Genomic DNA, 26,866 nt, shown 5'->3' on the forward strand with positions numbered 1-26,866 from the left:
CATCTTTCTCCTTCCTGTTCGACTGATTCCTCTTCCTGGGCGGCTCCTCAGCCTTGCAGGCTGCTCACAACTATTTTCTGTGAATTGTTCACAAATGCTCTCAGGTGGGTCATCCTGTCTGGCCTGAGCAGCCATAGGAGTCTGGCCACTCTGTCAACTTTACCTCCTCCCACCCGAGCCCCGCTCACAGCGCCAGTGACCCTGGAATCCCAGGAAGATGCTGCACTGAGCAGGCAGCGCAATGCGATGCTTGGAGGCCCGGGCTTGGCCGCCCCTCCCCTCGGGGGGGATGTGGCCCCGCGTGTCCAGGTCAGGGCTGTGCGGGGAGCACGTACACCCGCCCAGGACCCTCCCCAGGCCTGTGTCCATGGCTTCGGGCCACACGGCCATTCAGCTCTAGAAACACACAGAGATCCTCAGCAGGTGACCCTCTGGAGTACAGCCTTGTGGACACTGGGGACCACCCACAGCCTAGAAGGGTGAGTGAGTGAGGGGACGGACGCGTCAGTTACCCGGGAAGGACCGTGTGTCTCCCGGGCATCCCCACAGGCTCTCCAGGTGCCTGTGTCCCCCAGGAAGCCCTCTTGTCTGGTGGCAGCAGCACAGGGGCTGCCGGTTGTGGAATCCCCTGGCCACTGCCCGGGCTACTCAAATAGCCTCTTTACAACCCATTTGTCAGAGACAAAATCGCAACCATGCTCTCCTGGATCATGCCACCCTGAGGTCCCTGCAGTCATCGGCCTCTGGCTGCCCTGGAGCTGCTGAGCTGAGAGGGGTGCCCGCTACATCACAGCCACATCCCCGTTGTCCCCTGGGCCCACTCCCCATGCTGCCCACAGACCCCACTGCCCGAGCAGCCTCCGTGATACCACATCCACGCAGGAGCTGATCTTCAACAATGCCCAGAGTTTATCACAGTAAATGTTTTATGTGCAGATGACATTCAAGACCCTCCAATCAAGGCCCTGCCCTCCTCCCACTTGACCCCTGGCCCCTCTGCTAGGCATCCCTGCCTCTTGGCTTTTGTTTCATGCTGTTCCCTCTACCTGGAACATCTTTCTTACACATCTTCATCTGTTGATTTTTTTTAACTCTTTGTTATAGAAAATTTCAAACGTACATGAAAGTAGAGAGAATTGGATAATGGACCCCATGTACCCATCACCCAGCTTCACTGATTATCAACCCAGAGCCGACCTTGTGTTCTCTGTACCCTACCCAGCTCTTCCCTTTCCAGATGATGTTTAAACAAATCCCAGACGTTGAATCGTTTATTTCATCTGTGAATACTTTAGTATGAATCTCTAAAAGTAGGTAGCTCTTTTTTAATCTTCATCATACACCTTCCAAAAATTAACAATACCTAAAAAAATTACAAGAACTCCAGCCAGTGTACTCATTTCTCCAATGTCTCAATACATAAACATATATAAATGTGTGTATAAACGTAGAGAGTCACTTAATATGAATATGTATGTGTAAGTATATGCATGTGTTTGTGTGTACATACATGGGCACATGTGTATATATACATGTACATATATATATACATACAAAAAATTGAATCAGATCCAAATTAAATTAATACATGCAATTAGTTGCTATGTCTTCTAAGCCTCTTTAATCCACAGACTCTTTCTCTCTCTCTCTCTGTTTGACAATCCTTACAATTCCTGGGTTGTTTTTCCTGTAGAGTTGTCCACATTCCGCATTTTGCTGGTTTCATACACCCACGATGTCATTTGACCTGTTCCTCTGTTGTCTAAATTTCCTGATTGGTGGTTAGATGTAGAGATTTGATGAAAATAAGGTTGTGTTGTGTTTTGCTGTGTTGTGTTGTGCTGTGTTTGTTTGGCAAGAAGGCTTCATGGGTGATGGCACATGTTCCCACGAGAGGTGTGTAAAGCCCGTCGTCTTTGTCTTTGTCCTGCTTGTAGCCCCTGACCCCTGCCAACCCTCACGCCCGCCCCTCTGGTTGTTCATCGTAGCTCGTAGCATCTGGATTCCACAGGAAGGCCTCGAGGGACCCACACTCCTCCCGTCCGCTCACCCACAGGCTTTAAGCCCGGGGTCCGTTTGAGTCAATGTAAAACCTTGGACTCAAGTCTCCCCGCCTCTGCATCTGCAGTGTGTTACTCCATTGGCTTCTGTTCTAAAGCATTTTGTGGACCAGCCTGATGACAATCTGATTTTCTTATCCTTTTGAGTGACCCAGGTTTTTTTTTTTCCTGGATAACCAAAGGTGTTATGTTTGTTTGTTTTTCTTTAACATTTAGTAGATTGACTGTAACTTACGCTGGGATTAGTCATTCTTGTTCTGTTTCTCTGGGTGCTGACTGAACCTGTTCAACATTCACTTCGGGAACATCTTCTTAAATCATAGTTTTAGTGTTTGCTGTTTTCCATTGTTTATTTTCTTCTCCGAGGTTTCCTTGTATATGCATATTGTACTTTCTTTGCCTTTATTCTGCATTTATTGCTTTGTTTCACAATAGTTTCAGCACTTTAAATGCACACAGTGAAATGCACGTCTTTGGTGTTACAGTTTGATTAGCTTTGGCAAATGCAAACGTCTGCCATAACCCCTGCCCTACCAGGATACTGAGTCATTGCATCGACCTAGATACTGCCCTGTGCGCTTTGCACGAAATCGTCCTTCCAACCCTGATTCAAACAATGTTTTGATTGCTTCCACAACACAACACTCTGCTAGAATTTCATATAAATTGAAGTATTCATGTTTTTTTAATTTAAAACATTTTTCTGTTTTCCACGTTCTGTTTCTTTTAAGGGACCATCCACTGTGTTTATTCGCTCCTGTGTCCCTTCTGGCTTAGCCTTGATTTCTGAAATGACTTTCTCTTTTATTTCTAATTCTTTCCTGGGTTCTTTTCACGTCTCTTTCTAGTCTCAAATTCTGTTGCTTCTGATTATTTTCCCAATCCTGATTTACATTGTTCTTCACGATGTCTACCATTCTCTCCGTTCCTTGTAGCTCATTCTGAAACATTAGATTTCAGTTTCATGTTGATGTGACTTTCCAACACGTTCGTTGTGTAACTACTGTTACGCTGGTTTATGTAATTGTTGTTCACTGATTCGGCTTTTAATATCGGGAAGTCATCTTTCTGTCTTCAGCGATCACCTAACACAGAGCCTCGCAACAGTAAGCAGTTGACAAATATACATCTTATTGAACTGAAGCCTAGCCTGTTGTGGTCAGTGTGAGGTTTTTCACCACCTTGTGGAAAAGCTCCATCTGACCCCATAAAACCCCAAGACTCGTGGGCCATGAAGTACAAATCATAGCGCCGAAGGGACCTTAAAGCTTTTCTCCCTCAACTGTGTTATCAGTAATTCCTCTTCCACGAGCAACTTGCTAAAGATTATAGACAGGAAGTAGCAAAACTGAGGGCAGATCCCTGGTTTCCTGACTCTTAGTTTCGTCCTCTTATATCGTGACAGCCTCAAAGTAAAGAAAAGTGTGTTTCTGTACAACGCAGAATTTGTACAGCTGTGGCCTGTCTGCTTTCTGTTTGTTTTCTTTCACAGCCCCCATCAGTTTCCTTACCTGCCTGGTGTTCACCCAAACCCGTGGGTGGGAGGGCTCCCTGAGCTGTGGTTCTGAGAGAGAGAAGGAGGGAAGGAGGAGAAAGGGGATGAAGCTCAGGCACCAGGAGACCCCTGTTCATCCTCTCCCCTCCCCCAACCGCCAGCATCAGTAATGCAGCAGCTGTAGCACGAGTGACCAGCTTCCTCTGCCAGACTCGTAAAAGCAGACTGCAGGGCCTCACCTGGAGGACAAAATTGGGAGCACTTGATGCAGCCCAGGAAGATCTCTGTTCACAGAAGGCAGGCAGCATCCTCGACAGAGCGGAGGCTGTTCAAGCAGAAATAAAGGATCTAGTCAAAGGGTTTCCTCTATGCAGCTGCTGTTTCTGAATATCATGGACTGAGAAAAAAAATGAAGTATCATTTGTTATATAATATAACCGATTATATTATGTAATTTTATGTCTATTATAAAGAGCCTTGGAGGAATGGCACCATCATGGGTAAGACCCCAGTAAGCGTCGTGAGGATGCTGGAGGAGACCCCAGGCTCTGGCACGGGACCTTTTATCTCAGAGCCGCTAAACTCGGGTTTGGGTTCGGGTTCGGGTTCGGGAACGGCTATAGTCTGGGAGGAGTGCGTGGAAGTAAACACAGAGGAAATGAGCAAATAGGAATTAGGGGTTAGAGACAATGACAAGCCAGTCTGTGTTAGAAGAAATAGTATTGAAGGATGCTGAAGTGACAAAAATAAACTTCCACTCATTTCAGCCCCTTTACCTCAGATGTAATCATAATTTATCATACTCAATGTTGGAAAAATTCACTCCAAGAAGAAAAAAAAGGTCTTTAAGAATGTAAATTGTTGGGGAATTCCCTGGCGGTCCAGTGGTTAGGACTCCGCGCTTTCATTGCCGAGGGCACAAGTCCAATCCCTGGTCAGGGAACTAAGATCCCACAAGATATGCAATGCGGCCAAATACAACCAAAAGATGAAGAATGTAAACTGTTGGATATATTTGTTTTAATACTAAAAAGAAGGATAGTAAATAGCTGTAAAATGGAGCCAACAGCCAGAACTCACACTATTCACTACAGAGCAGGGCCCCTCCCTTCAAGGTGCAAAATTACTCTTGTGGTCATGTTAATGCAGATTCTGACTCAGTAGCTCCAGGTGGTCAAGACCGTGCCTTCCTGACAGAATCCCAGGTAGTGCTAATGCTGCAAGTTCTCAGCCGACTCTAGGTGGAGACTTAAGCTGCGCCTGTCTCAAAATGCCATGATTTCGACCCACTTTGAGGCTGGTGCAGCTCAAGGAGATCCGTACGTAGCGTTATTTCAATCCCATAACCCTTGAGACTGTTCATTGAGCACCTGCTGCATACCAGGACCAGAGGGGTGAAGGAACCATCGTTCTTTGGTCTCAGGCTCTGGGCAGGGCAGGGGCTGAGGAGGAGGTGACGTGAGTAGCTATCACGTTGGCAGAGAAGAACGCACAAGGAAGTATAGGAGAAACCGGAGCCCAGCTGCCGGGAACACACCAGAAAAGGGAAGGTCACTCTGGCTGAACTGCAACAGGAGAGTCCATCCAGGAGCAGGAATTTAAATAAATGTAACCAAATGTCTTTTGTAAGATACTTCGGGTCCAGGCAGGAGCTGAGTCTGAGAAGCCTAACTGAGTTTCAAGAAGGTTAGTCTGGTCTTATTGGTACATCCAGCCCTGCATGAGGGGCCCAGCAGCTTCGCTGTGGAAGGATGAAGATCAGAGAAGCTGGGTGTTTGCACCAGAAATGCCTGGATGAGCTTGGAAGGTGACTGGGTGCAGAGGTGATTCTCACACATAGGACATGCTTCGCAGGTGCTCAGAATCAGTGGTTTTAGCTCTCGGATTGTGACTGGGCCCCAGGGCCGAGGGCTTCTTAGAGCCACAGCAGCAGAGCCCATACTGTGTCCTGCTCTCGGACATGTGACACAGTGTCGCAATGGTGACACCCACACCTCCCAGTGCATATACTGCCCTCAACTGGTCATCTGTCGACTCAGTTAAACTGCTATTTTCCAATTAGTCGCAAGGGTGTCTCCTCTCTCTCCTCCTCTGCTCAGTCTGAAATTTTGGATTCCTGTAGCTACCACCAAACCCAGCAGTTATAATGTAAGAAAATTCTTAAATCTCATAGAAAGCCAGAGCACCCAAAAGCCCCAAGAGGGAATGTTTTCCTACATAACAGTTATTAATTTGCAAAGAGGAAAAGCTGTCTCCCAAAATCTTAAGCTTGGGTATCTTCTTTTCTTTTTTAACATTTGAAACCCTAGAAAGGAACATGATCTAGGGAGAAACAGTTTAGAAGACTTCTTAATTGTATCCCATATGCACTGATGTTTCTCTAAGCCGAGCACCACTGAGGCAAGGAAATTTCCAGTCTGCTTCCTGGGACCCTGCTGAAGGCCAGTGGCAGGTGTGAGTGTTGAGATAATTCTAACACAAGGAAAGAACATACTAGAATGTGTGTGTGAGATTTCCTCAGCCGGGAACTTAGTCCCTGTACAGCACTAACATGTAGGTCTTCCTATCACTTCTACATCTGTGTGGGGCGTTTTGTTTTTTGTTTTTTGTTTTTATCACATGGAAGTATTTTATTGTAAGTTATATGCAAAAGCAACTTAGGGGCTTCCCTGGTGGCGCAGTGGTTGAGAGTCCGCCTGCCAATGCAGGGGACACGGGTTCGTGCCCTGGTCCAGGAAGATCCCACATGCCGTGGAGTGGCTGGGCCCGTGAGCCATGGCCACTGAGCCTGCACGTCCGGAGCCTGTGCTCTGCAACGGGAGAGGCCACAACAGTGAGAGGACCGCGTACCACACACACACACACAAAAAAGCAACTTACTTCTTCGAAAAAATTTTTTTAAATAAAATAGATCAATATTTAAGATATACTAGACCAAAAAGAAACCTGAATAAAGATGATACAGATAAAAACATTACTCAAAAAATCCTTGAATTTATTAGAATATAAAACTTTAATGTCCCTCTAGTCAAAATTTTATTCACAAGAGGTCGTAGGTTGGTTGTTTGTTGGAAATCTATTTGAAAAGTTCAAAAACTAAAATAGTTGCTTTATTTCTTTGTTCCATTAGTACTAAGTCACAAGATCTTTGTAAGTCAACCCTCTCTTCTTTGGTGTGAGTTTTCTGCTGGGATGAGGAGCCGTGGGCCTGGGAGAGTTGGACGAACTGCTCCACTTCCCCTGTGGTCGAGGCTGGTGAGGGTAGGCTTGCCTGTGGGTTTCAGCAGGTCTGCTGAAATCATGAGTTTCTCTAGAGCGGCAGTGGTTCCAACTCCTGCAGAGTCGCCTTCATTTGGAGCACAGACTAGAGTATAGAGCTGCAAGGAGCCCACCTCTGGCTCCCTCTGGCCACTGCCCCCATGGAGCCTGTCTAACTCGGCAGGGTAGGTGGGCTCGGATCAGCGGCTATGCACCCCGGCGACCGGGAAACCCTGAGACAACCAGGGTCTGGCTGAGGAGCAGCTTTCCAGGCGTGATTTTCTTGTCTCATCTCTGTTTCTTCCTCCTCCAGGAGAAATGGGCCCCGTGAGGCAAGCGTGACCCTCAAGTGCAGCCCGCCAGCCCGACGCCCGGCCGGGAGGACAGCGCCATGGCTGGAGCCGTGGAGCAGGACAGGGGGCTGGTGCGCAGCAAGCTCGGCGAGGCCGGCAAGAGGAACGGCCTGATCAACACCAGAAGCCTCGTGTCTGAGGGCAGGGATGGCCTGGTGTCCGTGTACCCGGCGCCCCAGTACCAGAGCTGCCGGAGGGTGGGCAACGCGGCACCGGCCGCCCCGGATGGCAGCAGGAACAAGCCGGTCCAGCAGCTGCTGGACCCCAACACCCTCCAGCAGTCGGTGGAGTCCCTCTACCGGCCCAACATCCTCCTCTACTCGGAGGGCGTGCTGCACCCCTGGGGGGACAGCGTGGCGGCCGACTGCTGTGAGACCACCTTCATCGAGGACCGGTCGCCCGCCAAGGAGAGCCTGGAGTACCCCGACGGCAAGTTCCTCGACCTCTCGCCCGAAGACATCAAGATCCACACGCTCTCCTACGACGTGGAGGAGGAGGGGTTCCAGGAGCTGGAGGTCAGAGCGTGTGTCTGTCATGGGCCGTCGGGAGCAGGGTGTGGGGCTCTGGCGGGACACGAGTGCCAGGCAGAAGGCGGGGCGTGAAGCCAGTGCGCGCAAGTGCGGGGAAACCGAAGCCTTCTGGGGGCCCTTCACTCAGAACATTTGTGGAAGATGCGGGGACGGAGCAAGAGGTGAGGACCAGGACCCGGGGGGCTTCAGCAGAGATTCTGGTCAGAGAGGGCACAAGGTCACAGCCGTCGGGACTTAACGGTTGACAGTGCTGGAAGGGGGTGGGGCTCTGCTGACACCCCGCCCACAGGGGAGACCGGTCACTGGCAAAAGCAAGCAGTGGGGTGGGGGGGCTCATGGTCCTAGGGCCACACAAGGCTGGAAGTACACGTGTGGGGACAATTGGGATGTTTTTGCTGCTACGTGTGGTTTCCTTAATTTGACATTCCAGAGTGTCTACTAAGGATCATTGGAATAGCTGAAACCTGCTGGAAGAAACAGTTGGAATTGATAGCATAAGGGGCGGACAAGCTGAATGATTGCAGGGTCCCGTCTCCCGTAGGCAGGCACAGGCGTAGGATCACACGCCCAGAAACGTGCGTGTTGGCCGGGGTGTGACGTGCGGCCACCCCCGTGGAGGGCGAGGGTGAGGCTGCAGGGGTCTGAGCCCAGGAGGCCGGCGCCCAAGCCGGGGGGCAGTCATTTTGCTGCTGTGAGGCTAGAGGGGGTTCCTCTGGGACATGCATGGGAGGGAGAGAAGGGCCGGTTTCTGTCCGTTGGGAGGAAAAGACCTTTAGGAGGAAGCGTGTGGTCAGAGGGAAAGGAAGTTTGTTTCCTACTTTGATAGGTGAGAACGTTTCGTGGGTGGAGGGAAACGTCCAGGGCAGAGGATGCCGGGGTGGGGGCAGGAGTTGGCGTCCAGACAGAAGTCTGGCCTTTCTCAAGCAGTCTGCACAAGGCTTGTCTGAGAAGGTTAACAAGTCCAAGTGCTCTAGGTGGAAGAGGATGGGATGAGGGCCCACGTGGGGGAGGGTCATGGAGCTGCAGGAGGGTGAGCACCCTCAGGGCGGTGACTAAGGGAAGTGACCATCCTAGAAGAGACAGCCAGCATCGGGGGTGGGGCGGTCTGTGTGCAGGTGTGGTCAGGCCTGAGCGCTGTGACCTTCCCCGTGACGGGCGGCCACCCTTCGGGGGGGAGGCTCAGGGCAGAGCAAGCTCGGGGCTTCCTGCCTGCAAGCTGGGAGAGGCAGGAGAGAGCAAGGGAGGGTGTCTGGAGTAGACTCAGCCCCACCGCGGGGGCCCAGACTGGGGAGAAGGTCAGTGAGGTCACAGGGAGCTGATGGGCCCAGGAGACCAGGGGCGTCACGACCGGAGGTAAAACGAGAACCAGAAGCAGCTGGAGAGATGCATTTAGTCCAAACAGATATGCAGAAATGGAAAACAAAATGTGCTTTTGTAGCAAACCCTGTGAACAGAGCCCCTGAAACCAGCTGACGGGGAGTGGAGTGGAAGGCAGCTGTCGGAGGCCGTCGGGAAGACCAGCACACCCCGGGGACCCCGTCAAGGGGTGAGCTCGGGCCGTGCTGAAGTCTGAGAAAGCTGGGCGAGTGCTTTAGCTGCCATTCAGGAGCCTCTGTTCAGTGTCCACTTTTACCAAGGTCTGGGATTTTGCCTAAAGCCAAAGTGTAAGTGCTGCGTGGAGTTTAGGAAGCAGACATACAAAGACGCAATTTCAGCGAAACGCGGGAGTTATGGTGATGGAAACCCGCTGCTCCGAGAGCCTCCGAAGGAGAGGCTGAGCCCCTGAGCTCAGCGTGGGGCTCAGTTGTGGCTGCAGAGGAGGCGCCCGGTTGCACCTGGCCGGGGAGAGAGAGACCCTCCGGCAAGAAGTTTTGTCGGGGTAGGGGGTGAGGATCAAAGGGACGTCGTGAGCAGATGACACACAGAGGTGTCCAACCTAGATCTGCGGGGACAGCGAGGGGTTAGACCTGGTGGGGCCGGGAAGGCGGGACCAAGAGGACGTGGGATCCTGTCCCTGAGGACCTCACTGCTGTCTCGGGGAGACTGGATTTCAGGCGGGGACACAAACCCAGAGACTTGGAGACAGGAGGGACAGTAATAGGGTCAAGAGGAGCCCCACGGAGGGGCGGGGCCGAGACTGGGAGCCCAGCCTGTCTGCAGCTCCAGGGGTGCCTCCGTGCAGGCTCGTGTGTAGGGGATCCCGGGAGGATGGGGTGTTTCAGGTAAGGGTACATCGTCAGAGCTGCTCTGGCTGCAGAGCAGGACGAGGGGCCTGTCATAGAAGAGGATGAGAGAATCAGGGCAGCATTACAAGTGAACAGATGCTCAGGAAGTGGTACCTGCCATTGTCTGGAGAAGATAAGAAGGAAGAGTCGGGGCCTCTCTGTGCACAGAGGGTCCCAGGTGCCCCCGTTGGCCAGGCTGGCTGGCACAGGATTTTCAGCTTTGTCACAAGTTCTTAGAAGTCAGCTCCAACACATAACATCCCCAGCAGTGAAAAGTGTGGGACACTTAGTAGACTGAAAATGTAGAGGTAGCTTCTGCCTACACTGTTCCTTCATCGCTCATGTGGGCTTCAGGCCTCCCCTCTCTCTGGTCACATCCTACATGCGGGAAGTGTTCTGTTTTCCCATTCCATGAAAAAATAATAGGCATGTACGCATCAGCATTTGCTGTGTAACAAATCTCCCCCAAATTGGTGGCTTCTAACAGCCCTGTGAGCTCGTGATTCTCAGGGTCAGCATTCTGCAGGGGTCTCAGCTGGATGGAGGCTGCTCTGCTGGGCTGGCCAGGTTCCCCCACTGGCCTGAGCCTGAGAATGTGGGCTGGGCTATTGGCCCGGGTGACAGAGGTGACAGAACCACACGCCTCTCATCATGTGGCGGCCGTAGTGGGGATTCTGGGAGCAGAGAGTGGGGTGAGCAGGGAGCCAGGGCTTTTCAAGTCTCTGCCATGGAGCACACATTATATCTTCCAAAGCAAGTCACATGGCCAAGACCAAAGTCGGTGTGGGAGGGGCTGCTCAGGGTGACAGGATAGGAACATGCCAACCACAGGGCCAGGACTGCAGCAGCTCCCACAGAGCAAGCATCACTTTTTAAGATCATCGCACTGAACAGAATGAGAACAGTCATGGTCGTATTGTAACTCAAATTAAAAAAACATGGTCCGTATTGATGTGGGGCTCTTCCCAGAAGGCAGCTCTACTTCCGATAAAAGGGAAAATGTGGTTTTGATTCCTTGGGGAGTTCCTTGGCTTCACTCAGTCTACAGCAGATCGATTCTGTTTCCTGGAAATCACAGTTTTCAGAGAGCTTTGCCCTGGTAGGAGCCTTTCCTCTGCCCCCATCTCTGCCTGGACAGGCTTGCCCAGCACTCAGAGTGGAGGTGGCCTGGTCCAGATGGGTCTGCTCACCGGGTGCACATCTGTAGGAGCTCCTGCAGCTTCATTTGCCTCTGGGGCGGTGGTGCTGGCATGAGCGGATCTGCAGCTGATTGAAAGCATCTTGTGCAGAGGCCTCAGCCACGGCATTTGCCGTGCGCTGCCCGGAGAGTGGGAGCCCGTCACAGCGGAGAGTCGGCCTGGGGAGTTCCATGGGTGCACGGGGATGGAGGGTGACCAGGCAGGCACCTCGGGGGCCCTCGGGACACTCTGGGTGCACTATCCGCGGCCTCCTCCTGGTTCCCAGCTGCAGCTAAAACCACAGCTCACGGGGCCCCAACCGCAGGAAATCACGTCTCCTTTTCACACAAACAAACTCAAGCAGAGAGATTTCAGGCACAAGTAATAAAGCAGTTCTGCAAGATATAAAATGTGAGCTTAAAGTTATGAAATGAAGTGGGTGCAGGTCAGGGCTGGAGGGGCCTCACTGCATGTTGAAAGGCTGATTGTCACCCTTTTGTGACAAAGCCAAGCCTCCAGCATCCATTGGAAAGCACATGGGATGTCATCACTGGGAAATAGTGACACGGGAAGAAAGCAGAAGGCGACGCGTGTTTCTGGAGCATCTTCCTGTACCAGCCCCTCTGCTCACCCTGCCGTCTGATCCCGACAGCCACACTGGGCGACAGGCTCTCTCCCTAATGCTGCATATGAGAGGTGGAAGCTTGGAGGGGTCCCAGGTGTCTCTCCTGGTGTCAGACTCCTGTGTCCTGATGGCGATACTCTGTGGTCCCTGAACGGCTGTTTCAGACACAGCCACCTCCGCATGTCTGAGCCCTCACCTGGGCTGTCCAAGCCTTGAGTCTGCCCTCCCATGAAAAACCAGAAACCTATTGGGAGAGACAGGGTCTCACACTCAGGGTAGCACCTTGCAGAGGTCTCCTTCTCACACAGGAACAAAGCAGGGAGGACTCGCAAACATTTGACGAAAACCCCAAAGCGTGAATGAGGCAGAAGAATAGAAATAGAAGAGTGGACCCAGAGGAAACTGAAATCACTCAGAAAATAATAGGCAGTGTTTTAAACACGATCTTAGTGTCCTATGAGGATGTGAGAGGCTGCTCTGGGGTGGGGCGGGGAGGCCGGGTTTGGTTTGGTTTGTTTGCCTTGTACCTGGGCTGGACCCTCACGTGCGCTGGTGACAGAGGTGGTGAGTGGGGGGTCCTTGCCTCGCTCCTGGTTCGGGGTCAGTGCTCAGACTCAGATTAAGGACCAAGTTCTTGAGCCTCTTAATCAGGTGCAGGGAGCAGCCTTTGTCAAGACTTGGTCAAACAGGAGTTTTTTTAATATAAAAAATGGGTGTTTAACTTTGCCAAATGCTGGGAATTTTTGTCCTTTATTGTATTTATGTGACCTATTATATTAACTGATTTTCATATATTAAACTATCCTTCATTTGGGGATAAACCCCCCATGGTCATGGTGTTTGCTCCTCTTTAAATATTGCTGGATTTAATGTGCTAACAACTTGGTAAGGATGTTTATTTCTGTGCCCATGAGGGGTCTTGGTCCTTGACAACTACAGCTTTCTTTTCTTGTCTTTTTCTGGCTTTGGTGTCAGGGTGACCCTGGCCTCATAGGATGAGTTGGGAAGTGTCCCCTCCTCTTCTCTCTGAAAGACGCTGCCCAGCATTGGTACTTTTTCTTCTCAGGTATTCGTTCATATTCACAGTGAAGGCATCTGGGCCTGGGCTCTTCTCTGTGGGAAGATTTTTGATTACTGATCAGAGCTGATTTCTCTATGATTTTAAAGAAAATCTTTAGCTTTTCCTTTCTTCTTGACTCAGCTTTAGTAATTTGTGTCATTCTAGGGATTTGCCCATTTTATCCAAGTTACCTAATTTGTCAGCATAACATTGTCCATAATATTCCATTTAAATCTTCTCACTTTCTATACAGTTGGTAATGTCTCCTCTTTTCATGCCTAATTTTGGTGATTTTCCATTTCTTCCTTGCTCAGTCTAGCCAAAGGTTTATACATTTCCTTGATCTTTTCAAATATCTATCATCTGTTTCCATTGGTTTGTCCTTGCCTCTCGGTTTTCCATTTCAATGATTTTCCCTCAGATATTTATGATATTTTCCTCTCGTTTCCTATGGGCTAAATTTGCTCTTGTTTACCTAGTTTCTTAGTTATTGATTTGAGATTTTTCTTCCTTCATAATATATGTATTTAAAGCTGTAACTTTCAAACACTGTTTTAACTGCCTCCTATAAATTTTGATATGTTGTGTTTTCATTTTCGATTTAGTTCAAAATATCATCTAATATGCATTGTGATTTATTTATTTTACTAATGGGTTATTTATAAGAGTGTTGTTTAATTCCCAAATTTCAGGGATTTCCCACATTTTTCCTATCATTTACTCCTAACTTAATTTCATATGGTTGAAGAACATAGTTTGTATAATTTCTCTTCTAAGTTTATTGAGATGTGATGTGTGGCCTAATGTACAGTGTGTTCTGGGAATTGTGCCTTGTGCATTTGTGAAGGAACTTGTATTTGTCGTTGCATGAAGAACCATGAATGTTTGTTGAGTTGAGTTGGCCATGCTGTTCACGTTTTCTGTCTTTGTTGATTATCTTCCTGGTCGTTGCATCAGTTTTGTCAGTTTTTGCCTCATGTATTTTGGGCTCTATTGGTTGGTGCATGTACATTTATAATTGTTATATCTTGCTGGAATATTGACCATTTTATCATTATAAAATGCCAGTCTTTGTGTCTAATAATATTTTTTGTCTTCAGGTCTATTTTGTGTGGCATTAGTATAGCTGCTACAGCTTTCTTATTATTACAGTTTGCACGAGGTATCTTTTTCCATCATTTTGCTTTGAGTTTATTTTTGTCTCAGAATTTATAGTGTGTCTCTATAGAAAACACATAGGTGGGTCTTGTTTTTCTAATTGTCTTACAATCTCTGTCTTTTGATTGGAGTATTTAATCCATTTGCATTAACTGTAATTTTTTATATTGTTGGATTTATGTCTGCCATTTTGATTTTTGTTTTCTACATGTTTCTTGGTTTTGTTACTGTTGTTTCTCTTTTTCTTCTTACTGCTTTTTGGTGGCAAATATGCATTTGCACAGCCTCACATCAGCCTGGGATGTGAGTAGAGCTCCCCAGGCCCCTGTGGTCCTCTTCTTTCCAGGAGCTCCTTGTTAAATTCTTGAGTTATCCTGTTGTCTGCTACTTGGCCCAACCAGGACTACAGCCATAGTTTGGGAGAGCTGCAAGATTTCCAATTTGTATCTGGGACGGGAGTTTCCACCCTGTACTCCCCAATCAATTCAGCTCCTTCTAGCAGTGCAGCTTCTGGTCTCCAAGGGTAGCACCACCCTAGCAGAAATACTTCATGGCCAAGCTGGTGGTGGATTTGGATCAGCCCAGAGCAGGAACACCCCAGACTCACACTATTCTGACTCAGAATTTAGCAGTGATTTGTAAGCACACACTCCTCAGTTTATCGTTGGCCCTGGGTCAGTGCAGAGTGCCCTGACAAGGCTGTTTTGACAATTTTGTTCAGTCATTTCTCAGGGACAGGATTTGCCTGCCTCCTGGCTCTGTTATACCAGAAGTTTTGCAGGATATTATTTGAAGTGCTAGATGCATTTTCCAGCAGGCACTAGACATGGACAAGAATATGTTCAAATGCCCACAGATGGCTTGTGGTTAGGTTAAGAATTTTAATCGAATTAATTATCTTTAAATAACATGACATATATCCACTTACAGCATTAGGAAATTAAATTACTCATCTTCCTCCCTTGAGACAGTCTGTAAATAAAGAAATGTATTTAGATATTCCAGTTTCTTTGGATCTATGCGTGGATCATTCACACAGGAAATCTGTTTTATTCCCTATAGTCACATCTTATCTAGCACTGTTCAAGCTGCAGCAACCACCTCATTCTGTAAAGAGGCCTGTGGGAATAACTTCTCATCTGGAAATTAAATTTACCCTTACAAAGTAAATATTTTGAGGGCATCCTACATACTTATGATTTCCAAAGACAAATTCAAAAATATTGTGTGAAATATAAGCATGATTGGAACAGCAGTGCGCTGTTTACCGGTTTAATTTTCTATGTCAAGGAAAACTCATATAAATGTGGGACTTGCGGCATGTTTCTTACAAAATAAAAATCAATATCTTTATATTCTCATCTCACATGTGCCAGGAAAAGGCACTGGAGCATGTAATTATAGCCGTTTGATGAGGAGAGGATCTCTGAGATAATAAATCCATCTGTCATAAGAACATAAGGGGATCATTCGTCACATTTCCCTGAAACACTTTCCGATAAGCAGAAGGGTTGGGACATCAAACCAGATTTGTGTGCCAAGGAAATAAAAGCCTTTTTACTTGTTCAAGCTCACACTGATCTCTCGGCTGAGGCTTCTGAGCCCCTGCTCAGAATTGCGAGTGGGAGAGAGCCGTCCGTGTATCTGTGGCCATCTGGAACTGGAATCTTTCATCATTGTAAGACTACAATTATTGTAATGAAATCAGCTTTTACATATTTACAGGTAGCTGTGAGCTGAACGCTAACACGGTAAATGCGGTTTGAATAACAGTGAAAGGCGGGCCCATGACTTTGGTGAATCTCTTCCATACTCAATTTTGAACAAATACTAGTAAAATTTGGTTCTATACCAAACTGTGGTTTAATAACGTTTCCCCAAGCTTAGCCAAAGGTCCACCTATTTCAAGCAATACTCATGTGAACAAAACCCAGTACCAAGAGGATCCTTTGGAGTCCCCAAGGGGCAAATTTGCTCGATGGTGCATGAAACGTGTGTCCTCACGGGCCTGCTGCTAACTCCTGCGTTCAGTGACCTCCACGTGTGCAGAAAACACTCTTCATGGCCTGGAGCCCAGGGAATGCCATTTAACCTTGGCCCATGGTAACAAAAACCTCATCTCCCACCTACCACATCATAACGTCATAATGACATTATGTCATAAGAAAGTTTGTGGGAAACTATCAGCATTCAAGTGTGTCAGAAGAAGCACATCCTTTGAATTTGAAGTATTGGTGATGACCACGTCCTTTTTAAGGGAACCGTGGGAAGTGTCACCCCCATATTCTGGTCTGTTCAGCTTTCTCTCCATCCTGCTGCTCGGGAAACAATGGCGGAATAACCACAGAAATCCAGGATGAGCCCAACTGCATGACTGCCAACATTTTCCATTTTTTCCCTAACAAACCATTTCACAGCATTTCCTAAAAACAGAAGGAAAAGCTCACAGGACTGACACACAGGTAGTTTGGGTGCATTGTGAATACTGAGATGCAAAAAGAAACTAACACGGGGAAGGCGGTGCAGGTGGCTGGCACTCGTGGGCTGAAGTTAAGCTAGATTTTTGTTAACAAGAGGCATTTGGCTGGTGCGAGGATCATCAGATCGTTCAGACCGTTAGCAGGTGAGGGAGACTCCATCGATCCGGATGGAGGGCCTGCACATCCTCCTCGTGGCCCCAGGTGGTGGGTGCTTAGTGCTGATACTCACCTGGAGGAAACAGACACGGAGGAGGCAAGAAAGAGGTCTCACTGTGCAAAGTGCTGAGGATTCCTGTCGGGCTTGTCTCCAGGGAGGGTGCTGTCCCCCTTCACAGGTGGGAGGAAGCGGGATGGCCCCACATGGCCTGGCCTGGCCTGGGTGTCGGCAAGGGTCCCAGGAGGAAGGCTGTTTCCCCCTGGATAATGAAAACCACACTGCGCACCACAGCCCCGTCACTGGAGAAACACGAGGCCAAGTTAGGAAAACAGCCTTTGTCCAGTTAAAGAACAAATCCAGGGCTTCCCTGGTGGCGCAGTGGTTGAGAGTCCGGCTGCCGATGCAGGGGACACGGGTTCGTGCCCCGGTCCGGGAAGATCCCACATGCCGCGGAGCGGCTGGGCCCGTGAGCCATGGCCGATGAGCCTGCGCGTCCGGAGCCTGTGCTCCACAATGGGAGAGGCCACAACAGTGAGAGGCCCGCGTACCGCAAAAAAAAAAAAAAAAAAAAAAAGAACAAATCCACACAGCAGGACGTGCGTGCTGTTGACAGCAGTGTTAGTTGGAAAATGTTCCCTTTGCACGGTTCATCTGAGGCACCTGTAAGTCTTCATGTCGTATGAAGCAAAACGTATGCCAGCCTGCAGTGGTGCCGTGTGGACAAGTCTGGAAAGGTGAGAACCACCAGGGGGTCTGGGGGATGTCTGTGTAATCATCAAACAGGTAAAACTTGAGAAGTCAGGGAACATTCCTCAGAGTGGAAAGAAGTATATTGAGAAACAGAACACGTTGCTTGGAGTCATAACCTTACATAAGACGTTACCCAGAGAGGTCTACACTGTCAAATGCAGATGCAGGAAGGATTTAGCAGGGAAAGCAGTGGTGTTTCTGGGAGGCTTGGTGGTGGAGGGTCAGGGATGCAGTGGAGGGACAGCCGTAACTTGAGGTCAGATCCCAGAGGATACCTGTCTCTCCAGCACACCATCCCGTGCTCTGCTGGCCCAGGCTGGGTGAAATCTGGACGTGGTTCAATATGGTAGATTGTATGGGATTTTCCTCTCGTGTTTCTTCTAGAAAATAGGGAGATTTTCAAGCCTTTGGTAAGCTAGTCAATTGCTGTGTCTCCTCTTCTAGTACTTTTGCTTTGACCCCTTTGATACATCGTTAGGTAGCAGATCACCCAAACTGAGTTAAGTAAAATGCAGTCACGCGGGGGCCCCGTGAGCAGTCACCCCCCCACCCCCGTCACCTCGCCTCGCGCTCCGTCCCCACCACCTCCAGCCTCCTGGTCCCCCTTGACTTCCCAGCCCCCAGGTGGCTTTGCAGCCCCCCCCCCGGACCCAGAGTGTTCTCTCCTCCCCCTCACTTGGCTGCCTTCTCGCCAGCATCCAGGTCGCAGTGCTGAGATGCCGTTGTTTCTGTGTGTGTGTGTTTACTTGATGATTTTCTGTCGTGTCGGACACGGCCGAGCCATCTGAGGCTGAGTTTCCCAGAAGCAGACGCAATGCGAGGATTCACGAGCACGTGATTTACTAGGAAATGTCCCCTGGGAGACCAGCCGGTCAGCGGGGGAGCAAGGGGCAGGGTGTCGAGAAAGGAGGGGGTTTCAGACAAAGCACAGAGGGGGCCCAGCCTGGCCTCGGGACCTGAGGTATGGGCAGTGCCCCCATGGCCCCGGGGGCTGTGGGTGAGTGGAGTTTAGCCTCCTGGGAAAGGAGCAGAGACAGGAGCTCCTGGATGCACCCCCAAGCTCAGCACCGAGTGGGCACCTAATGATCCTTTGTGCTGATTGGTCTCTTAGTAAATGAATGACTGTCAGAGGAGCCCTCCTGGTCAGTGTCATGCTTTTTTCAATAGAAATGAAGCCAGACGCTACCTGTGTGAGCACCCAGACTCCTTGAGATCTTCCTGGTGAGCATTTATGTGACCTCGACTTTGTTTAATGAGGTGCTTTAAAAAATGTCCCATGTCAAGTGCACGGAGCAGACGCGGGACCCAGGCCTCTGGTACTTAGCGCCCCGTAGACCCTGCGGCAGCCCCAGGGCCTCCGTGTGGGGCATCCTGGCAGCAGCTGACTCTGTGCTGAAACACAAGAGCAGACCATGTTTCCCACAAACCACAAAAACAAAGACAGACCCCAAATAAGGACTAAGGAGAAAGCACGACATGAAGCCTGTTATGAACACAGCGCCATTGGCGTTTCATTAGAAGAGAGAAATCGTGAGGCCATGCTAGCCGGACAGAACCGCCCCATAACTGCAGGGGGAGGGAGGACAGGAGCCGGTGCCCTGACAGCCCTGCTCAGCCCCTGGCCAGTCCTCAGTGTGTCCCTGGGGTCAAGCGGGAGCAAAGCGCCCAGTGACAGCCATGCCATTCCTCTGGGGAGGACCAGCATCGTGTCACGGGGACGTAGTCAGAGGTGCTTCTTATGGACAAGCACAGAGAACAGAAGCAGTGACAGTCAGTTTGTCATCGTTGTTGTTTACTTGCTGAAGTGGACGTTTGTCCAGAGGTAGGTAGCAGGGCAGGTAACCGGGGACGTTCCTCACACACGACGGTGGAGAGACACCCCCCCGGCCCAGCGATGGAGCATCCCCGTGACTCCCCCTCCAAACACCTCTCCTGAGCCTGGCAGCCTCCATGTGGGCAGGTCCCGGCTGGCTGGGGTTGGGGCCTGGGCGTCTGCATTTCTGACGGCTCCCAGCAAGGCCGACACTGCAGCCCCTGGACCACACTGTGTGAGCAGTGACGACAGAGAGCTCCGCTGACCAGTGGTCCAGGCGGCTTCTAACCTACTTCACAGACAGAGAAGGTACAAGACTCACCCTTCCTGGAAACGTTTCCCTCTCTAGAGATGGGCCGCCTCTTGTGCCCCTTTGGATGCCTGAGGACCCATCTCTCCTTCTTCTAAGGATGGCCCTTAACACATGGAGACAATGCTCACCCCCAACCCTGCCCTCCCCGGGGTCCCCCTCTTCCCGGTAGGGCATCACTTTACTCTCCTCACCATCCTGGTCACTCTGAATCCCTCTTGAAATGAGTCGAGAAATGGATAATCCAGAGGTGGTCTGCCCCCTGTGAAGCAGACTGGAGCTTCCTGACCCCCTGTCTGGACCCTCCCTCCCCGAGGCCGGCCAGCGCTGCCAGGCAGCACCTGCACCACTGGCTGCCTCTCTCCGGCCCCCTCCCCCGGCCAGCCTCTTTCCATGAGTCGTCACTGCCTCACGCTTAGCCTCAGGGTGGCAGGGAGAAGGTGAGAATGGCTTGAGACCCTCTACATCTATCTTCCAGAAATGCAGCAACTGGTGCAGCTTCACAGAGGAGGCACGTGAGCTCCTTGCTGTGTAGCTGCTGGAGGCTTGGGCTATGTCCTGGCTTCGGGCCGTGTGCACAGGAGGTCAGTGTGCTCCTACGGGCTCACAGCTCTGTCCTGCGCTCCAGCTGGAACTGTCCCCCCGTGACAGCCCCATCTGCCGTCCTTAGCACGGGCTGGGTGCCCACAGGAGGCCAACCACTGACCTGCCAGCTTTGAGTCCCTTCTCATAACACCTGGAGTCCACCTGGCGGGCAGAGCATCTACATTTGGGAGGCGGAAGCTAAGGTAAGGGTGACGGGGACTTGCAGGAGAGTTTGGATGGAGCCAGCTGCCACATAATGGAGAGAACAGGCACTTCACCAAGTAGGAGATACGAATGGCAAATAAGCACACGGAGATGTTCAACATCACTACCTTCAGAGAAGTGCAGACTAAAGCCAAGATGAAAGAGCACTGCACAGCCCTTAGGATGGCGGAACGCCAAGAACTGACACCACCAAGTGTTGGTGAGGATGCCGAAGCGGGAAGGCCTCTCTGGAAGACAATTGGTCATTTTCCTGTAAAAAAACCAACACCGAACAACCCAGCAACCCCATTCCCGGGTATTTACTCTAAAGAAACGAAAACCTATGTTCACACAGAAACCTGCACGAATGCGTCACAGCCTTTATGAGTAAGAATCAAAAACTGGAATTAAACGCCCTTCGGTGGACAAACGGACGAACACACAGCGGCACCTCCCCATCGTGGAAAATCACTCAGGAACAAAACAGAGTGAACTGCTGACACTCCCAGCAGCCTGGGTGACCCTCGGGGCCTCAGGCTGAGGGGGCTGGTCGGGGGTCTTGCACTGGACAGAGCCGGTGTCGTGATTTAGGTGCTGGGCCGTGCTTATGTAAGAGGTGGCGGTCAAGGATGTGGGACTCTGTTCTATCTTTGCAGTCCCTACAGGAACTCTGTTCTATTTTTGAAACTTTTATGTGAGTCTAAAATTGTTGCAAAGGGTGTGCGTGTGTGTGTGTGTGTGTATGTGTGTGTGTGTATACACATATACATCTCTGTGACCTAGACTTAGTTGAAGAGTTTTTAGATGTGACATCACATCTCACACACACACACACAGTGAAATGTTCTATATGAATACATACATACACATATTGTATACGGCCATCTTTAATGAATTTTAATACTCTATAATTTTAATACTCTATAATACTCTAATTTTACTATAATACTCTATAATTTTAATACTCTATATTTTATATTTATAAAATATAGAGTATTAAAATTATAGAGTATTAAAATTATAATTTTAATTTTAATAAGTATAATTTAATAAGTATAATTAATTTGGTAATTTAATAATTTTAATAAGTATTAAAATTATAATACTCTATATTTTATATTTATAAAATATTTATATTTAATTTTAATACTCTATAATCTTCAACCTAGTTTCAAACTCTATAATATAATATATATTATATATATATTATATATATTAATATCTATAATATGTAATATAACTCTTCAAACTCTATAATCTTCAAACTATTCAAACTAATTTAAATACATGCTTTCCTTTCAGTAAAGCAGCATATTTCAGAACAGTAAAGAAAATTGGGAAATTAGTGATTTTTAAAAAACGGCTGGTATCTGATGACCTAGAACAGCCCAGCCAGTGCCTTGACATACAACCAGAGGTTTTCTGTAATGGGATCTTGCACAGAGGCAGACCTTGGTTTAGAAGATATTCTCATTCTACCAACTAGGGAGCCCACGTGGGCCATAGGCACATGCAAATGTGCAGGGCAGTGGCCAAGGTCAGTGACGAGGGGCCGAAGGGTGATGGGCTCTGGGCTCCCCGCTCCCAAGTTTCAGGCAGACAGCTTTCTCCTTGCTGCAGAGATGGGAGACATAGCTCCAAGGGCCTCACACTGTACAGGGGCTAGTGCCTTTGGCCAGTACCTGATGCTGTGAGAAGATGAAGGAGACGTCAAACAAGCCAGGCGGGGGATCCACAGTCTGCCCTCACTGGAGCAGCACAGACGTGACTCCCACTCAAGCCAGAGAGGCTTCTGGAGCCTAGGGTGGAGGGCAGGTGAGGGTCCGTGGAGGCAGGTGGCCGCCAGCCTCTCAGAGGAAGGCACGTGGCTCCCACCTGCCCCTCCCATGGCACCAAGTAGCTCCTGCACTTCCTTGGGAATCAGGGCCTTTCTGGTGGGTGGACGGATGGGTGAGGACAGGTAAATGGATGTTGTATCTCCATAGCTTGTTCCTGGGAGGTTCGTGCTCTACTGGGCCCTCCACCCTCCTCTCCTCTCAGCCAAGGGCAGCATCTCTGTGGGCCCTAGTGAACCACCTGCTGCCAGATTTGCCTGGGAGACCTTTGCCACCTGGGCCCCGGTGGTGGGCACACGCAGCCTCCTGACTGCTCAATGCCCTAGCTTTGTTCCAGAAGTCGCCTTGGGCTCCGCAGGTCTCTGAGCTCCTGAGGGCAAGTGTGTGACATCCAACACTACTAAGTAGCTTCTCTGTGGAAACATAAAAAGGACGAACTTGGGACTGCCCTGGTGGCGCGGAGGTTGGGAGCCCACCTGCCGGTGCGGGGGACATGGGTTCGGGCCCTGGTCCGGGAGGATCCCGCGTGCCGTGGAGCGACTGTGCCCGCGTGCCACAACTACTGAGCCTGTGCTCTACAACCCATGAGCCACAACTACTGAGGCCGCATGCCACAGCTGCTGAGGCCCGCACACCTAGAGCCTGTGCTCCACACCAAGAGAGGCCACCCCAGTGAGAGGCCTGCACACCACAATGAAGAGTGGCCCCTGCTCGCTGCAACTGGAGAAGGCCCGCACACAGCAATGAAGATAAATAGAAAATAAATAATAAATTAATTAATTTTAAAAAAAAAAGGACGAACTTGATGAAATACCAGTGTAAAATGAATTATTCATGTGTCATGAGAAGAGTGAATTTGATATTTTTTTCATTTTTCCCTGCAATGCTCACAGTGTTTCCATTAAAGCATAATGAAAAAAGAGGGGAGGGGCTTCCCTGGTGGCGCAGTGGTTGAGAATCCGCCTGCCAATGCAGGACACACGGGTTCAAGCCCTGGTCTGGGAAGATCCCACATGCCAGGGAGCAGCTGGCCCCGTGAGTTACTGAGCCTGTGCATCTGGAGCCTGTGCTCCGCAAAAAGGGAGGCCGCGATAGTGAGAGGCCCGCGCACCGCGATGAGGAGTGGCCCCCACTTGCCACAACTGGAGAAAGCCCTTGCACAGAAACGAAGACCCAACACAGCCATAAATAAATAAATAAAAATAAAAATAAATAAAACAACTTTAAAAAAAAAAAAAAAGAAAAAAGAGGGGAAAGTGTATGCAATTTTTAATCCCCAAAAGAAAGAAATTCAATTTAAAGTATACTTTTTTTCCTCTGAAAATGGCACACGTGTGAGGGGTTTTTTGACTTTTTATTTTCGAAATAATTTCAGACAGAAGAATTGCAAGAACGGTACAGAGAATCCCTATACGGTTGTCACCCGGTTTCCTTCAGTCTTAACAGTTTACCGTGGGTGCGTTACCATTCTCTCAATGTACATATGTTTTCCCGAGCTCTTCGCAAGAAAGTGTCAGACAAGATGTCCTTTTACCCCTAAATGAGCCAGTTGTATTTTCTAAAAACAAGTTCAATTATAAAAGTCGGGAAATTAAAATCGTTACAATACTGTCATCTCATCTATAGACCTTATGTACATTTTCCCAGTTCTTTCAACATTGTCCTTTATAGCAAAAGGAAAAAAAAGTCAGGCCCAGAATCCAGTTCAGGAGCCCATCTTGCATTTTCTTTCTTTTTTTTTTTTTTTTTTTTTTGCGGTACACGGGCCTCTCACTGTTGTGGCCTCTCCCGTTGCGGAGCACAGGCTCCGGACGCGCAGGCTCATCGGCCATGGCTCACGGGCCCAGCCGCTCCGCGTCATGTGGGATCTTCCCGGACCGGGTCACGAACCCGTGTCCCCCGCATCGGCAGGCGGACTCTCAACCACTGCGCCACCCAGGAAGCCCCCATCTTGCATTTTCTTGTTGTGCCTCTTTAGTCCTCCGTAATCTGGAACCTTCTCTGTCACCACCCGCATTCCCTTGACATGCTTGGAGAGTACAGGTCGGTTATTTCACAGGGAGCCCTCCCTCTGGGTCGTCTGGTGATCCTGCTGCTTGGATTCAGGTGACGGCGCTCTGGGCAGGACCGCCGCGGAGAAGACGCTTGCCTCCCCGTGTCGTGTCACTGGCGTGTCCCTGGTGCACGTGCCCGTGACCGGTGGTGACTCCATCCCGTGTTGCAGGCGGTGCCTGACAAGTGTCTCCTGACTGAGCCACGTTTCTCTGGAACTGATAAGTGTCTTGCAGGAGGTGCTGTGTGAGGAGGGGCCATCCTGCTTGTCACTGGTTGTTCACCTACGGGTCTTAACTTCCTTCACAAGCTCCTAACCCCACCGTTCCTTCTGTATTTATTAGCTGGCATTCAGCTGTGGGGAAGAGTTTTCCCTTCCCCCGCATTTATTTGTAGGCATTTATTACTTCATTTCAGGCTGGACCATTGATTCTTACTTTATGGGTTCCTGTCCATCCGTTACGGTATTTACTGTGTGTTTATTCTCACTTTGTTACAGATTTGACGGCAGGCTCTGTGTCCTTTTGACACAGCTTGTCATCCATTAGCCATTTTATCATTATTTCCTGCGCAGAGAGCTGTCCCAGGTCTGTCTTGGATGTTGACAACCCTGACCCTGAAATCAGCCGTTTCTCCAAAGCACCCTGGCTTTGGAGAAAGCCGTGTCTAGAAACCAACGTCCGGGCACTGGGTCTTCTCAGCGCCTGGGGGATGGGCACGTTGTTCCCAGGCCCTCCGGCAGACTAAGCCAGGAGAAACATGTAGCACATAGGTACATAAACACACCTGTGTAACCATGTGTGTGTACACAGACATACTTATTTTTTATCTACTTATAGATAGATAGAAACTAACATCCTCAATCCAATCCAAACAGCTCACACCACTACCACACACTCTTTTTTCACCTGCGCTTTATCCCATGCGGTGGATGCCTCATAGTTTATGTAACCACTGGATGCCTCATAGTTTATGTAACCACTCTCGTTCGAGTGGGCATTTAGGTCGTTTCCAATATCTTGCAATTACATACTAGGTTGCCATTAATAACCTTGAGCATATGTATTTTTCTATTATTGGAGGTGAATCTTCAGAATAATACCTAGAATTGAGATTACTGAACCAAAAACTCAGCACGTATTTAATTGTGTTGCATGTCGACAGATCTGCTTCCTAAGGTGTCACCAATTTGCATCCAGCCAGGCTGTGTGCCCACAGCCTAACTGACAGGATGGCTGGTTGTGCTTTTTCATCACTGACAAATCGATAGGTGAAACATAGTATCTTAGTGTGGTTTTCATTCTCCTTTCTCTGAGTGAGGATGAGCATCATTCCACCTGGACCAGGTGAGGCCAGCAGAGCAGCCAGGCCACGGAAGTTCAGGTGCTGACCCTGCACTCACGTGACTCTGAGAGTCAAGTCCTAGTTCAGACCAATCCAAACCCACGGTGCCCAAACTATCAATAACTTGGACTTTCCATCTGCAAACCGTAGGTTACCCTCTGGCAAATGTCACATAAAGGGGAAGCAAGAAGATCTAAAGAAGCGATGCAGCTGTACATGTAGCTCTTAGGTGCAGAACATCACACGTGGAAATAATGCAGGTTTGAAGCAGGGATTCACGTTTAGAAACTGGATCCGCAGGTGATACATTGACATGCCAGGGCTGGTCTCGGTTGTGACACCCACACCTGTGGTTGGTCCGGGAGGGCTGTGTCTGTGTGTATTTCCTGGTTTCTTGTCTGATGTGGGATAAGCCCTGGTCGCAGCAGTGGAAAGCGACCTGCACTCCACATAGTCTGCTGGGGGCCCCCTCCCACACCAACTCCCCTCATTCCCTATAGCTCTGCGTGTGTACAGTGCTCATTCCCAGCCCAGGGCCTTTGCACATGCTACCCCCACGTCCTTACTGAGCAAGGGGCCTTCAGAGGGGAATCACAATTTCTTGGACGAAATCTGAAGTCCAGTGAACAACCTAATTATATCCACACTGTGAAAACAAAAACATGACAGTGAAAAAATAATATAATTTCCAACAAAGATTGATTGCTTGCTACAAGCAGGTTGGTTTTACCTGATGCATGTAGTGTCATTTTAAACCAGGTCTTCTGTCTTTGAAAACACACGATGTGTATTTTTGCATTGTGCCTGTTTATTTGGAGGTAGATGGGATTCATCATCCTGGATGTCCACGTTCCTGTGTGTCCCCATCTTCTCACCCTCCCAGACATTCGCTGAGTGTGGTGGTCTTGCCCTGATTGAAGTTTTAGGGTGTCTTAACCCCCCAGTTCTTCCACAGCCTCTGCAGCAGATGCTCTGAGCCCACCCCCAAGTATCACCCCTGCAGGAAAAGCCCCCTGGCCTGGCCTTTGCCCACCTGAGGACCTTCTCTGGGCCCTGAAGCCTTGCCTGCAATGTGGGAGAACCTCTGCCCCCAGGCACTCGCCGAAACTGCCAGGAGGCAGTTCCCCGGGGGTTCCCTCTACCACATGGCCCCCGAGGTCCCAGCGAGACCAGGCTCCAGGCGCCCACAGAGGACCTGCCTTGGTAAAACGCCCTTTACTGGCTCTGGTCTGGCCACGTCCCACCTCCCCTCTTCCCTGCCAGCATTTCCCGTGGTCCTCTACCAAGAAAACAAGTGCACCCAGTCCTTGACTCAAGATCTGCTTCTGGGGGAACTAAACTAAGACGGGTCCTGAGAACGTTTTGTAGGATTGTCCTCAGGACCCCTGAGCACT

General features: G+C 49.5%; 1 protein-coding gene across 1 annotated transcript in view; it reads left to right on the forward strand.

The window, feature by feature from the left end:
* Positions 1 to 7,204: 7,204 nt before the first annotated feature.
* SYNDIG1 (synapse differentiation inducing 1) overlaps positions 7,205 to 26,866 on the forward strand; it is a gene marked incomplete at both ends in the record, with an annotated part of 51,298 nt that continues 31,636 nt past the window's right edge. Inside the window, one exon of the mRNA XM_079719866.1 lies at positions 7,205 to 7,681. Within this exon, the coding sequence (XP_079575992.1) occupies positions 7,205 to 7,681 (477 nt within the window). The remainder of the gene's footprint in view (positions 7,682 to 26,866) is intronic.

This window comes from Hyperoodon ampullatus (assembly GCF_949752795.1).
Source record: "Hyperoodon ampullatus genome assembly, chromosome: 14".
Taxonomy (NCBI): Eukaryota; Metazoa; Chordata; class Mammalia; order Artiodactyla; family Ziphiidae; genus Hyperoodon; species Hyperoodon ampullatus.